Source organism: Notechis scutatus, chromosome 1 (assembly GCF_049901735.1).
Source record: "Notechis scutatus isolate UNSWTSFEM ecotype Mainland chromosome 1, rNotScu1.2, whole genome shotgun sequence".
NCBI lineage: Eukaryota > Metazoa > Chordata > Lepidosauria > Squamata > Elapidae > Notechis > Notechis scutatus.
In genome coordinates, this window is record NC_142009.1 from 331,670,407 (window position 1) to 331,684,308 (window position 13,902).

At 46.4% G+C, this 13,902-nt stretch overlaps 1 protein-coding gene across 1 annotated transcript in view; it reads left to right on the forward strand.

Annotated features, from left to right (window-relative positions):
* The window catches only part of CBARP (CACN subunit beta associated regulatory protein), a 28,137-nt gene that overhangs the window by 12,386 nt on the left and 1,849 nt on the right, over positions 1-13,902 (forward strand). Inside the window, exons 6-9 of the mRNA XM_087952705.1 lie at positions 1,261-1,438; positions 4,202-4,342; positions 6,666-6,858; positions 7,981-8,161. Of these exons, the coding sequence (XP_087808831.1) occupies positions 1,261-1,438; positions 4,202-4,342; positions 6,666-6,858; positions 7,981-8,161 (693 nt within the window). The remainder of the gene's footprint in view (positions 1-1,260; positions 1,439-4,201; positions 4,343-6,665; positions 6,859-7,980; positions 8,162-13,902) is intronic.

A 13,902-nucleotide genomic window follows, 5' to 3' on the forward strand; every position in this document is an offset into this window, starting at 1 on the left:
TTGCAGCCTTTGCAGGCTGAAAAATAGGCCCATTTTGTCACTTCCCGTATTTCCGGAAATACTGGAAGTGACGAGACGGGCCCATTTTTCAGCCTGCAAAGGTTTCAGAGGCTTCCCTCAAGCCTCTGGGAGGCTGAAAATCAGCTGGGAGGCACAGTGCAGGTAAGGAGGGGGGATTGTGTACGCATGCGCAGGGGGTATGGGGGGGTGCATTGCCTTCTGGGTGCTGACACGTGAGTGCGCGCGCACACAATTTTTGGCTCAGGAGCCCAAAAAGGCTAGCCACCACTGCCCTATACAATTTCAGGTGAATTTTTCAATTTCTTCTTAAAAATGTCCATTATTGGAGCACCCACAACTTCTGATGGCAAGCTGTTACACTAGTTAATTGTCCTCACTGTTAGGAAGTTTTTTTTCCTTAATTCCAGATTGCTTCTCTCTTTGATTAGTTTCCATTCACTGTTTCTTGTCTTGCTTTTTGGAGAAAAAGTTGACCCCCCTCTTCTTTGCGGCAGCCTCTCAAACACTGGAATGCTGCTTTCATGTCACCCCTTAGTTCTTCTTTTCTCTTTCATCCATCAAACATATCGAAACTTTTAGAAACATTAGAAAATTTCAGGCAATTATTTTTAATCATTATTTAGAAATAAATATTTCTAATAATTAGAAAATTAGAACGATTGGAAAATTTCAGCAATTAGAACATTAGACACTCTTCCCGTTTAAATAATAAATTAAGGAGAAAATGACCTGGCGTGTATTTATGATAATTGTCCTGTCCCGAGGTCATGTGATCACAATTTAGAACCTTCCCAGGTGGCTTCCGATAAGCAAAGTCAATGGGGAAAGCCAGATTTGCTTAATGACCACTTGATTCACTTAACAACTGCAGCAAATCACTTAACAACGGTGGCAATTAAAGTTGTGAAAGGCGGCAGACTTCACTTAACGCCTGTGTTTCTTAGCAATGGAAATTTAGGGCTCAATCGTGGTCGTAAGTCAAGGGACTACCTATATTCTTTCTTTTTGTCCAGAAGCAAAATATGGGGATGTCTTAAGACAGGGTGTCCAACCTTGGCAACTTTAAGACTTGTGGACTTCAACTCCCAGAATTCCTCAGCCAGCTTTGCTGGCTGAGGAATTCTGGGAGTTGAAGTCCACAAGTCTTAAAGTTGCCAGGTTGGACACCCTATCTTAAGATGACTTCAGCCTTCCTGTTTCATTGTTGTTGTTTTTTTTCTTTTCTGCTTTTCCTGTTAGGTACACTCTGACTGAGGGTGATTTCCATCATTTGAAGAACGCCCGTCTCAGCCACCTTCCCCTGCCACCCTCGGCTGCCCTTAAAATCGTCACCATCCATGAGTGCGAAGCCAACGAGAACAGCATCATGATGACTCCCCGCCTCCCACCTGTCAAGCCGAGCCTTGCCATCTTCAAAGTGAGCCCCTCATCCCTCCAGGGTATGGGGGGTGGAACCAGGGGTGGGCTTCAAAAATGTCAGCCACCAATTCTCTGCCTGGTTGCTGGGTGGGCGTGGCCATGGTGGGTGTGGCCTAGTTGGCCTCCTGCACCACAGTGGAGGGGGGGTTCCATTTTCACCCTCCCCGGGCTCCGGAGGCTTTCCTCGAGCCTCCAGGAGAGCGAAAACAGCCTCCCCGGGCTTCGGAGGCCCTCTGGAGACCGGAAATGGGCCCGTTTCCGGCCTTCTGGAGCCTCTGGGAGGCCTGTTTTTCACTCTCCCCGAGCCTTCGCACCGGCCCTGCACTTACCTCGCGTCCAAAACAGTCTGTGTGGAGAAGCCGTGGAGGGGAGGGGAGGGGAGGGGTGGGTGGACGGGGCCAATCAGGTCTGGGATTTGCCAGTTCGCCAAACCTGCCATAACATTAGTTATGGATTCGCCCAGACTGGGGCGAACTGGTAGCAGCCTAGAGAGAGCTGTATGCTATATGGAAGGAGGGAGAAGAGAAGAGAAAAGAAGGAGGGAAAGAAAGGAGAATGGAAGGAGAGAGAAGAGAAAAAGAGGGAAAGAAAGGAGAATGGAAGGAGAGAGAAGAGAAGAGAAAAGAAGGAGGGAGAGATGGAAGAAAAGAGAATGAAAGGAGAGAGAGGAGAGAAGAGAAGAGAAAAGAAGGAGGGAAAGAAAGGAGAATGGAAGAAGAGAGAAGAGAAGAGAAGGAGGGAGAGATGGAAGAAAGGAGAATTAGACCGATTGGTAGGTGTGCAGGTAGGCAGGCAGATAGATGCTGGATAGGTAGAGAGACAGACATACAACGGTAGGTAAGCAGATGGAGAGATGATGCAGATAATGAGAGGGAGGGAGGGAGAGAATTATACATGCACACAAATCAGTGGTAGGATTCAATTTTATTTACTACCGGTTCTGTGGGCGTGGCTTGGTGGGTGTGGCAGGGGAAGGATACTGTAAAATCTCCCGTCAGAGGTGGGATTTGCCTGTTCTCTGAACTACTCAAAATTTCCGCTACCGGTTCTCCAGAACGGGTCAGAACCTGCTGAATAACCACCTCTGACACAAATACACACACAGCAGGGGAAGTATGTTCAGAGTTTTGCAGCGTTAATTCAGCACCAGAAAAATAAACACAGATGGCTGAGGCTTCATTTAACATCTTTATAAACATAATAAGTAGATTTTACAAACCAGTTGTAGATTTCTCCAACATGGAGCAAACTCAGACAGAAACATGTTGCAAGTGCAGAGCAAGAAACAGAGATCAGTTTCACTTTAGTTCAACAGGCAGGCAAGAGGAGAGAAGCAGTTTCATTTTCAATAGACAGACTCAGAGCTTGCGCGCGCTTGTGTACCAGCACCCAGAAGGCAATGCATGCTGGGAACCCCACGCCATCTGCGCATGCGTGCGCGACCTCCCCTCGCATGCTGCACATGCATGCACATGCATGCACAATTCCCCCTTGCCGCATGTCTGCACATGTGCGTGCGATTCCCCCTGTGCGCTGTGCGTCTTTGCGCATGTGTGCGCAACTCCCTCGTGCACAGCGTGTCTGCGCATGTGTGCGCTTTTCCCCCTCACATGTAGCACATCTGGGCATGTGCACGCAATCCTCTCACATGCAGCACGTCCACCCCTCTCCGCCCCCTGCGCATGTGCACCAGATACCCGACAATCAGTTGTCAGGCAGCGGCACGTGCACGCATGCGCAGTGGGGCTCTTCTGGGCGTCCTCTTGCGTGCTCGGGGAAATGGCTCTGTGTGCTACTTCTGGCACGCATGGCATAGTTTCGCCAACACGGATATAGAACCATGCCTAAGCCACTTCTTGTTTCAGTTTCCAAACTGTCCTCCTTGGCTGACTTCGTTACCATGCTCTGGTCTATTCCACTTCATGAATATACTCCGGCAAAGTTGGCTACAATAAGTTCTTTAGGGATCTTTATAAATTATTATTATTATTTATTAAATTTATATCCTGATCATCTCACTACCCAAAGTCCCTCTGTAATAAATTATTATAGATAAAAGATGTGCATGTTCTAATTCAGTAGGAAACCGAAACTTCTGCATAACTTCGTTCTGTGAAATGTAGACTGTCGTACATACATACACACACACACAGACACACACAGACATACACAACACATAAATATACATACATACAGGTAGTCCTTGACTTACGACAAGGGAGCCGAAAATGTTTGTTGCTAAGTGAGACATTTTGCCCCATTTTATGACCTTCCTTGCCACAGTTGTGAAGAGAATCACTGCGGTTGTTAAGTTAGTCACGTGGTTGTTCAGTGAATCTGGATTCCCCATTACCTTTGCTTGTCAGAAGGTCACCAAAGGGGATCACGTGATCCCCGAGGACGCTGAAACTGTCATAAATATGAACCAATTGCCAAGCATCCAAATGTTGATCAAGTGACATACGAATTGCGTATCCAGGTAGCCAGCAATGGTTGTAAATGTGAAAATCACATTTTTGGATGCCTTTGTAACTTCAGTCACTAAATGAACTGTTGTAAGTCGAGGACTTCCTGTATACATAATTGCATCCAATGTAGGAGGTTTATGTAAGAAAATAATAAAAGTTTATTGTGTTTCCAAGGGAGGGTTAGGATAGCAGACACTTTGCCCAGCAAATGACCGAAAAGCTGGATTGATGGCTACTGGGTTGGGCTTGGCCATCTTTTTTTTCCTCATCCTCCTCTTTGTCCTTTTCAACAGCCAACTGGAAGCCCCCTGCCAAAGACAGCGCTGACCAGCCACGGGGGTCTGTGTTCGAGTTCAACACTCCCAGGGGACACGTTTAACTCCAGCGTTGAAGCCGCTTCCTCCGTTTCCTCCGACTCAGGCGAGGGAGTTGCGGTAGGTTAACCCAATACAGTGCCAAAGGCAGGGCCCTATGAATCGCATGTACAGGTAGTCCTCGAGTTATGTAGGTTCATTTAATGACCATGCCCAGTTGCAATGGCACTGAAAAAAAGGGACTTATGACCATTTTTCACAGTTACAGGAGGATCCCCAGAGTGACGTGATCACAATTCAGGTGGCAATTGGTTATTATTTACGACAGTTGCCTTGTCCCTGTCAACTCATAAAATATTTCTATGGTCTTTTTACAGAAAGGGAGGGGAGAGCAATGGGGCGGCTTGCAAACCGAAAGTGCATTCCATAATTTTTTTCAAATATAGTAACTAGGTGACGGATGTTTCTGCCATGCAAAATTCTAACTGGAGAGCAAGATTGATGACTCTGGGCTATGGATGTGTCCCATTGGAGGCTATGAATTATGATACACCCAGGGGGTGTGGGGGAAACCAGGATCAAGGGTGACAAATTATGCGTCTCAGAGTCAGCTTCACCCAGGCAGTGCTGGACAGGATAACTCTCAATAAATCCTTTTGAAGTTTTGGAAGTTTGGCTCCAGAGTCCAGACTCGTGATTTAAATCGGGGTAACTGCCGGAATCCTGACAGTCCCCAGGTTACGTGATCCTCTTTTGTGACCTTCTGACAAGCACAGCCAATGGGGAAACCAGATTCATTTAACAACCACGTTACTAATTTAACGACTGCAGCGATTCACTTAACATCTGTGGCAAGAAAGTTCGTCACAGGGGGCAAAACTCACTTAACAAATTTCTCACAGCAACATAAATTTCGGGCTCCATTGCGGGTGTAAGTCAAGTCTTTGACTTATGATGATTCCTTTAGTGACTTCTGAAGTTACAACGGCACTGAAATTTTTTTTTACTTATGGCCGTTTCGTACACTTACGACTGTTCTACCATCCCTGCGGCCATGCGATCACAATTCAGACTTTGCTTGGCAACTGGCTCATATTTACGACGGTCGCAATGTCCCCTTTTGCGACCTTTTGACCAGCAAAGTCAACGGAGAAGCCAGATTCACTTCACAATCGTGTTGCTCACTTTAATGACTGCAGGGATTCACTTAACAACTGTGCCAAGAAATGTTGTCAAATGCACCGTCCCACTGACATGTTTTTACGACGATATACCCGGGGTCATGTGATTGCTGCAACCTTCCCAGGGGTGGGCTTCCAAAATTTTAGCAACCGGTTCTCTGCCCAGTTGGGTGTGGCCATGATGGGCGTGGCCTAGTCAGCCTCCTGCACCACGCTGGGGGGGGGTAGTGCGTTTTCGCCCTCCGGAGGCTCTGTGGAGGCCAGAGATGTGCCTGTTTTTGGCATTCTGGAGCCTCCGGGAGGCCTGTTTATTGCCCTCTCTGAGCCTCTGCGCAGGCCCTGCACTTACCTCACATACAAAACATGCCGCGTGGAGACTCCTGGGAGGGTTGGGGTGGGCGGGGCCAGCCCAAGGTGGGATTTGCCTGGTTCACTGAACTGGCCATAACATTAGCTACCGGTTAGCTATGGGTTTACCCAAATTGGGGAGAACCAATAGTAGCCCACCCCTGAACTTTCCCAACTGGCTTCCAACAAGCAACGTCGGTGGGCGAAACCGCATTCGCTTAACAACTGTGATGGTTTCCTTAACCATGGCGAGAAAAGGTCGTAAAATTGTGCGCCATTTTCTTTAACAACCACAGGGGTGGGATTCTACCAGTTCTCACCTATTTGCTAGAATCGGTTGTTAACATTCTAAGCAGTTTGGAGAACCGGTTGTTAGAAGAAATTACTGGCCTAATCCTGTAAGGAAGGCAGGAAGGAAACATTCTGGTGTTGCTTACAGAAACTGCCTCTCCGTTAACCCTTATTACATTCTTGGCAGGACTAGACTTCCTGTCTCAGGAATGTCTCTGGAGGTTTTTTTCCCCTCCTTTGCTTGTGTGGAGTGACCATTCAAAGTTACAATGGCACTGAAAAAAGTGACTTATGACCCTTTTTCACACTTACGACTGTTGCAGCATCCCCACAGTCATGAGAGGCCAGGAGAGGAGATGCGTGCCTCGATGTGAGAGATACTGAGTTGGCCACGCCCAGCCAATAACATGATCAAGCCATGACCACCAAGCCACGCCCACCACCTAAGCCATGCCCACAGAACCAGTTGTTAAAAAATTAGAATCCCACCCCTGAACTACCGCTTTAGTTAACAACAGAAATGTTGGTCCTGACCATGGTCTTAAGTTGAGGATTGCCTGTATTGGCTTGGGACGCAGGTGCACTGGGCGTGACTCACCCTTTTCTCTTCTCCGTTCGCCTAGCCTGCCAAGGCTGCCAAAGGGGCCCCCATGGCCCCTCCGCAAGAGCCCCCCTCAGCCCCTGCCCAGGGCACCGTCCTTCATTTCCTGACCCGCCTGCGCCGTCACGCTAGCCTGGAAGGAGCGAGTCCCTATTTCAGAATCAAGAAGTGGAAGCTGGAAACCAGCCAGCGGGCATCCAGTCTGGACATGAGAGGTGGGTGACTTTGCTGGGGGGTTTGAGGGGTGGGCGGTGGATGGCATCCCTAAATTTGAAAGTCAAGAGTCCTCATACCGAATGCCGTGTTTCCCAAGCTTGGCAACTTGAAGATGGGTGGACTTCAACTCCCAGAATTCCCCAGCCAGCATGCGTGGGGAGGGAATGGGATTTTGGAGTCACCTTTCTGTCAACTCATAAAATATCTCTATGGTCTTTTTAGAGTTGCCAACAGAAAGGGAGGAGGGGAGAGCAGTGCAGCAGCCTGCAAAACCGAAAAGTGCATTCCATAAATGTTTTCAAAGATAGTAACTAGGTGACGGAAGCTTCTGCTGGGCAAAATTCTAACTGGAGAACATAATTGATGACTCTGGGCTATGGATGTGTCCCATTGGAGAATATGAATTACGATACACCAGGGGGTGAGGAAAAACCAGGGTCAAGGGTGACAATGAATGATGTGTCTCAAGAGTCAGCTACACCCAGGCAGTGCCAGCATGTTTACTCCTAATAAAATCCTTTTTTAAGTTTCGGAAGTTTGGCTCGAGACTCATGATTTAAATGGGGGGTAAGTGCCGGTGCCCTGACACTTTCCCCTGGAGTGGGGTGGGAATGAGGATTTTACAGTATCCTTCCCCTGCCACGCCCGCCAAGCCACGCCCACCAAGCCAAGCCAAGCCCACAGAACTGGTAGTAAAAATATTTGAATCCCACCACTGGGTTGTGGGGCACCTATAATTTGCTGCGGCTGCCCCTTCACCAGCAGCAACTCAGCTTGTAGGTTATGGCTGCGACAGGGAGGACGAAGGGAGAGTGCCACCCCAGGGGGTGGTGTGTCCTAGGCTGCGGGGGTTCACGTTGCAACCACGAGTCACCAATCAGATAGTCCTGATCCCAGCCCTACTGGAGAGGAAGCTCGGCCACTGATTCGGTGTTTCCGGTGCAGCCAACTGGGCCCCTGCGCTCGGACCGTTGAGACCCTGTCTGTGTTATAGGGGTTCTCATAAGGAGGGGGCAGATTTTTCTGCCTCTGTTTTCCAAAAATACCGAAACCAGTTTCAGAAAAAAAACCAGGACTCCTGCCTACGTTCCAGCACGCATCTCTTCCTTCCCTCCCTTCAGGGTCCCCCAAGCGTCACCAGTTTCAGCGACAACGAGCTGCAAGCGAAAGCATGGACCAAGATCGCGATCCTTACCAGACGGACATTATCCAGTATATTGCCCGGACGGACGATGTGGTTTTCCGGCCCGTGGCTGGACCGTTCTTGCCTGCTCCGGCCAGTCCAACATTATCTCTCGGCAGGTATTTTTCAGTAGATAAGTGGGAAGGGGAGGATGGAAGAAGGCCCAAGAGAATAAGAGCCGGATCGAGATGCCTTTGGGCAGCTCCAGAGTGGAAAAACAAAATCAGAATGGAAGTTGCAGGAAGTCTTCGACTTTGGGACCAGAATTTCTGTTGCTAAGTGAGGTGTTATAAAAGTAATATTGGTAGTCCTCAACTTACGACCACAATTGAGCCCAAAATTGATGTTGTTATGTGAGAAATTTGTTAAGTGGTTTTTGTCGCATTTTACGACCTTTCTTGTCACAGTTGTTAAGTGAACCACTGCAGTTTTTAAATTAATAACACGGTTGTTAAGTGAATCTGGCTTCCCCACTGACTTTTGCTTGTCAGAAAGTCACAAAAGGCAACTACGGGACTCCTGGACACTGCAGCCGTCATAAGTGTGAGTTCAGTTGTCAAGCATTCAAATGTAAATCATCGTGATCGTGGGGATGCTAAAACGGCTGTCAGTGTGAAAAATGGTCATAAGTCACTTTTTTCAGTAATGTAACTCTGATTGGTCACTAAATGAACGGTTGTAAGTCGAGGACTACCTGTAATAAATAGAGCAACTGTTGATAAGTGAGTTTTGCACCCAATTTTTTGGCCATTTTTGCACGGTGGTTAAGTGGATCACTGCAGTTGTTAAGTGAATCACCTGGTCATTAAGCAAATCTGGCCTTCCACATTGAGTTTGCTCGTCGAAAACTGGCTGGGAAGGTTCCAAATAGTGATCACATGACCTCAGGACACTACAACCATTGTAAATATGTTTACCATGTGGTAAGATGGATGACCAATGAATAGATAGATAGATAGACAGACAGACAATCGGTTGGATGGATGGATGGATGATAGAGGTTGATAGATGATAGCTTGATAGCTAGATAGATGATAGAGATAGATAAATTGGATAGATGATAGATGGATAGATGGATGGATGGATGGATAGAGATTGATAGATGATAGATGATAGATAGATGATAGAGATGGATAAATAGCTTGATAGCTACATGGATGGATGGATGGATGATAGAGATTGATAGATGATAGTTAGATAGGTGACAGAGATAGATAAATTGGATAGATGATAGATAGATAGATGATAGATGATAGATAGATAGATAGATAGATAGATAGATGATAGAGATGGATAAATAGATAGATAGATAGCTACATGGATGGATGGAGGGAGGGAGGGATGGATGATAGAGATTGATAGATGATAGCTAGATAACTAGATAGATGATAGAGATAGATAAATTGGATAGATGATAGAAGATAGATAGATAGATAGATAGATAGATAGATAGATAGATAGATAGATAGATAGATAGATGATGGACAGACATACATAGATAGATGGACGGACAGATGGATGATAGAGATTGATAGATGATAGCTAGATAGCCAATAGATGATAGAGGTAGCTAGCTAGATGGATGGATGGTTGGATGGATGGACGGACGGATGATAGAGATTGATAGATGATAGCTAGATAGCTAGATAGATGATAGACAGAGATAGATAGATAAATTGGATAGATAGATAATAGCTAGATAGATAGATGATAGAGATAGATAAATTGGATAGATAGATAATAGCTAGATAAATGATAGAGATAGATAGATAAATTAGATAGATAGATAATAGATAATAGATGATAGAGATAGATAAATTGGATAGATAGATAAGAGATAGATAGATAGATAGATAGAGATAGATAAATTGGATAGATAGATGATAGAGGATAGATAGACAGACAGACAGACAGACAGACAGACACAGATAGATGGACGGACAGACGGATGATAGAGATTGATAGATGATAGCTAGGTAGCTAATAGATGATAGAGATAGCTAGAAAGATGGATGGATGGTTGGATGGATGGATGGACGGACGGATGATAGAGATTGATAGATGATAGAGATTGATAGATGATAGCTAGATAGCTAGATAGATGATAGATAGATAGATAGATAGATAGATAGATAGATAGATAGATAGATACATACATACATACATACATACATACATACATACATACATACCGGTTGCCAAGCACCTGATCACATGACTGTGGGAATGCTGTGATGGTCATAAAAGCAAGGTCTGGTTGTAAGTCACTTTTTTCAGTGCTGTCGTAACTTGGAACAGTTGCTACATGAGTAGCCATTCTGTAAGTCGAGGACTGTTTGTACCTCCTTTTGGAGAAGGAGATAATACTCTTGTGGAATTCAACGTTGGGCATTTTCCAGTTAATCCGTAAAAGATGAAGGGCGGGTCGGAGTCCTTGGCTCTCTGCTTTGGATTGTTGGGGTGCTGAGAGAATGTTTTGAGGGCCCTCACAAAATGGCCGCCGACCAGCTCCGGCCGGTGAGTTTTTTTTAAGTGCCGATGGCTGGAATTTTCCCTTCACTCTGCATGTTGAGTTTGCTGAGGTCCTTCTTTTAAAGATCAAACAATATTTCAGCCCTTCATTGTCCTAAATAATAGATGGACTCAAATAGGAAGCTATTTTAAACCAGGCTCTTTTCTCTAAAACCTTCACCAAATGATTGTTATTTCCCGTCACCGTTGCCTAATTTTGAATTATCTCTTTTTTTTTTTAATAACTGAAAAGGATGGGATCGAATTGGCTACGTGCCGCAGAGTTTCTTTCCCTGAGCTTGGGCTGCCTAGATCCTGGAAGCTCTGATTTGAATGCTAAGATTGTTCTGTTTATTGGATCAAAACCTGAATAATGGATGGACGTAGTGACCAGATGCTTTACCTCTTCCTTGCTAATGTACTGCTTAAAAAGAAGCCCAACCACGTAATTTAAAAATAGATTGGGAGGCAATTATCTGCTTCCCACTCTGCATCTTCGCTTAAAAGGGAGGCCGGATCAGTCTGTCTCTGGATGACAGCTAGATCAGGCCATCTGCTTATTGTCCAATTTTCCGATCGTCCAGTATTACTGAAGCAATACCAATAGCACTTAGACGAGGAGTGTCAAACTCCAGGCCTGGGGGTCTGGATCCGGCCCATAGGGTGCTTAGATCTGGCCCACGGGCTGCCCTAGCCTGTGTCCCCCACGGGTTCCATTTTTGCTAGCAGAGGTTTGCAGGCAGGGGTGGGATTCAAATTTTTTAACAACCGGTTCTGTGGGTGTGGCTTGGTGGTCATGTGACTGGGTGGACATGGCTTGGTGGTCATGTGACTGGCTGGGCGTGGCCAACTCAACATCACTCACATCGAGGCACGCATCTCCTCGCCTGGCCTCTCATGACTGTGGGGATGCTGCAACGGTCGTAAGCGTGAAAAAAGGGTCATAAGTCACTTTCTTCAGTGCCATTGTAACTTGGAATGGTCCCTCCACACAAGCAAAGGACCAGCAAAAGAAGGAAAGAAAACTCCAGAGACGTTCCCGAGATAGGAAGTCTAGTCCTGCCAAGAATGGAATAAGGGTTAACGGAGAGGCAGTTTCTGTAAGCAACACCAGAATGTTTCCTTCCTGCCTTCCTTACAGGATTAGGCCAGTAATTCCTTCTAACAACCGGTTCTCCGAACTGCTTAGAATGTTAACAACCGGTTCTAGCGAATAGGTGCGAACTGGTAGAATCCCACCCCTAGTTGCAGGAAGCTGTTGCAGCTGAAAACAGAGCTTGTTTTCATTGGCAGAGTGGTCAGGCCACCACAGGCACCCCGACACGAGTGATATTGAGCTGGTCACACCCACCTTGGCCACCCCCCACCCCCAGGGACAAACACAACCCTGATGCGGCCCTCAATGAAATCCAGTTTGACAGCCCTGAGTTAGACTTATATACCGCTTCACAGTGCTTTACAGCCCCTCTCTAAGCGGTTTACAGAGTCCGCCTGTTGCCCCCAACAATCTGGGTCCTCATTTTACCCACCTCAGAAGGATGGAAGGCTGAGTCGGTCTTGAGCCTGGTGGGATTCGATCTGCCAAATTGCAGGCAGCCGGCAGTCAACAGAAGTAGCTGCTGCGCCACTTTGCGCCACTTTGAGAAGCTGCGCCACTGCGCCACTTTGAGAAGCTCACCAGCTTGGTCTCTTCCATTGCATCTTTGCAGCTACATCAGCCGTCTTACCTTCAGGCGGTAAGTCCTCGACTTACAGTAAGTCCTTGACTTACAACCATTCCTGCAGCGACCGTTCAAAGTTACAACGGGACTGAAACCCGTCCTTGCACGTACATCAACGTACCATCCCCACAGTCATGAAATCAAAATTCAGGCAGTTGACAAACTGGCATGAATTTACAATGGTTGCGGCATCCTGGGGTCATGTGATCACCATTTGTGACAGCTGGCTTCTGGCAAGCCAAGTCAACGAGAGAAGCCAGATTCTCTTAATGATTGTGCGATTCATTTAACAACTGAAGTGATTTGTTTAACCTGTTTTTTACTTCCTGTTTTACCACTTCGGGGGCCAAGGGAGGTTTGCTTAACCACACTGGCCAAAAACGGCGCAAAAGTGGGCATGACTGACTTAACCATTGTTTAAGAAATGAAAATTCTGGTCCCAATTGTGGTCGTAAGTCGAGGATTACCTGTATCAGGAAACTACCAGCCAGCCATATCTGTAGCCATGGAGAGGGTTCATCAACCCCTTGATTTATATAGGGTCCCTTGCTTGAGCAGGGGATTGGACTAGAAGACCTTCAAGGTCCCTCCCAGCTCTGTTCTGATTGGTTGATCCAATTCCCTTGGATTAGCGCCTAATTTGGCTTCCAAGCTCATGACTATCAGTACCACAAACAAATATTTGTCATGTGTGAGTGATGAGGAAAATTGAGAGGGGTAGGTGGGACTTCAGTAGCACTGCTTGCAACCACCATCTTGCCTTTTTTGACCTTGGGTGGATGTCTCTGGTCATGGAGGACTCGCCTTGATGAGCGAGCATAGGCCTTGACCTGAAAAAGACGTGCAAACTCTGAGAACAGATGTAGGCATAGATTCCTAGGAGCAGAAATTTGAACTAGATTTGATTGGTCGTTCCATGCATCGCTTCATGGAAGAATTCTGTCCTGGGCTCACCATAATTTTCAGGGAATTCTTAGAAGTTTCAGCAATGTGTGTTCCTTGACTTAAAGGATGCGCCAAGAATCAGCCTGCACTCTCTCCTTCAATGTTGACAACCTTGACAACTTTAAGATGGTGATCTTCAACTCCCAGAATTCCCTTGCCAGAAATGCTGGCTGAGGAATTGTGGGCATTGAAGTCCACACATCTTACCGCCTGAAGCTGTGTCAGAATGGCTATTATATGCTTGAGCTTCGCATTTGCTATCTGTCAGTCTGCCATGAACTTTGGGGGGGAGGGAGCTGGATAGGAGGGGAGAAGGCATTGTACCTTCCAGAGACATCATCTCAGGATCAGGGCCCTGGAAATGGAATCCAATGGCTCACCAACCAGCCCACCATTGATGAGACTGTTCCCAAAACAGTTTATTCAAATACAATTGGTCAAAAAAGGAACGAGACGAGGGGAGAAGAACTGGATGGGGAAAAAAGTAACTGGTAAACTTTGATGCGCGAACTTGGCCAAGTTCTGGCTTTGTTATATTATAATCCATTTGCCTTTTAGTGAAGTATACCTTTCAAGACAACTGGAGTCGAGAGTCTTTCTTGCCTAAAGAACCAAGTTGGGGCAGGTCTGACACCCTGGTTCATTATTCCGTGTTCGGTTTGCAAAGAAAGGAATATTGCGTC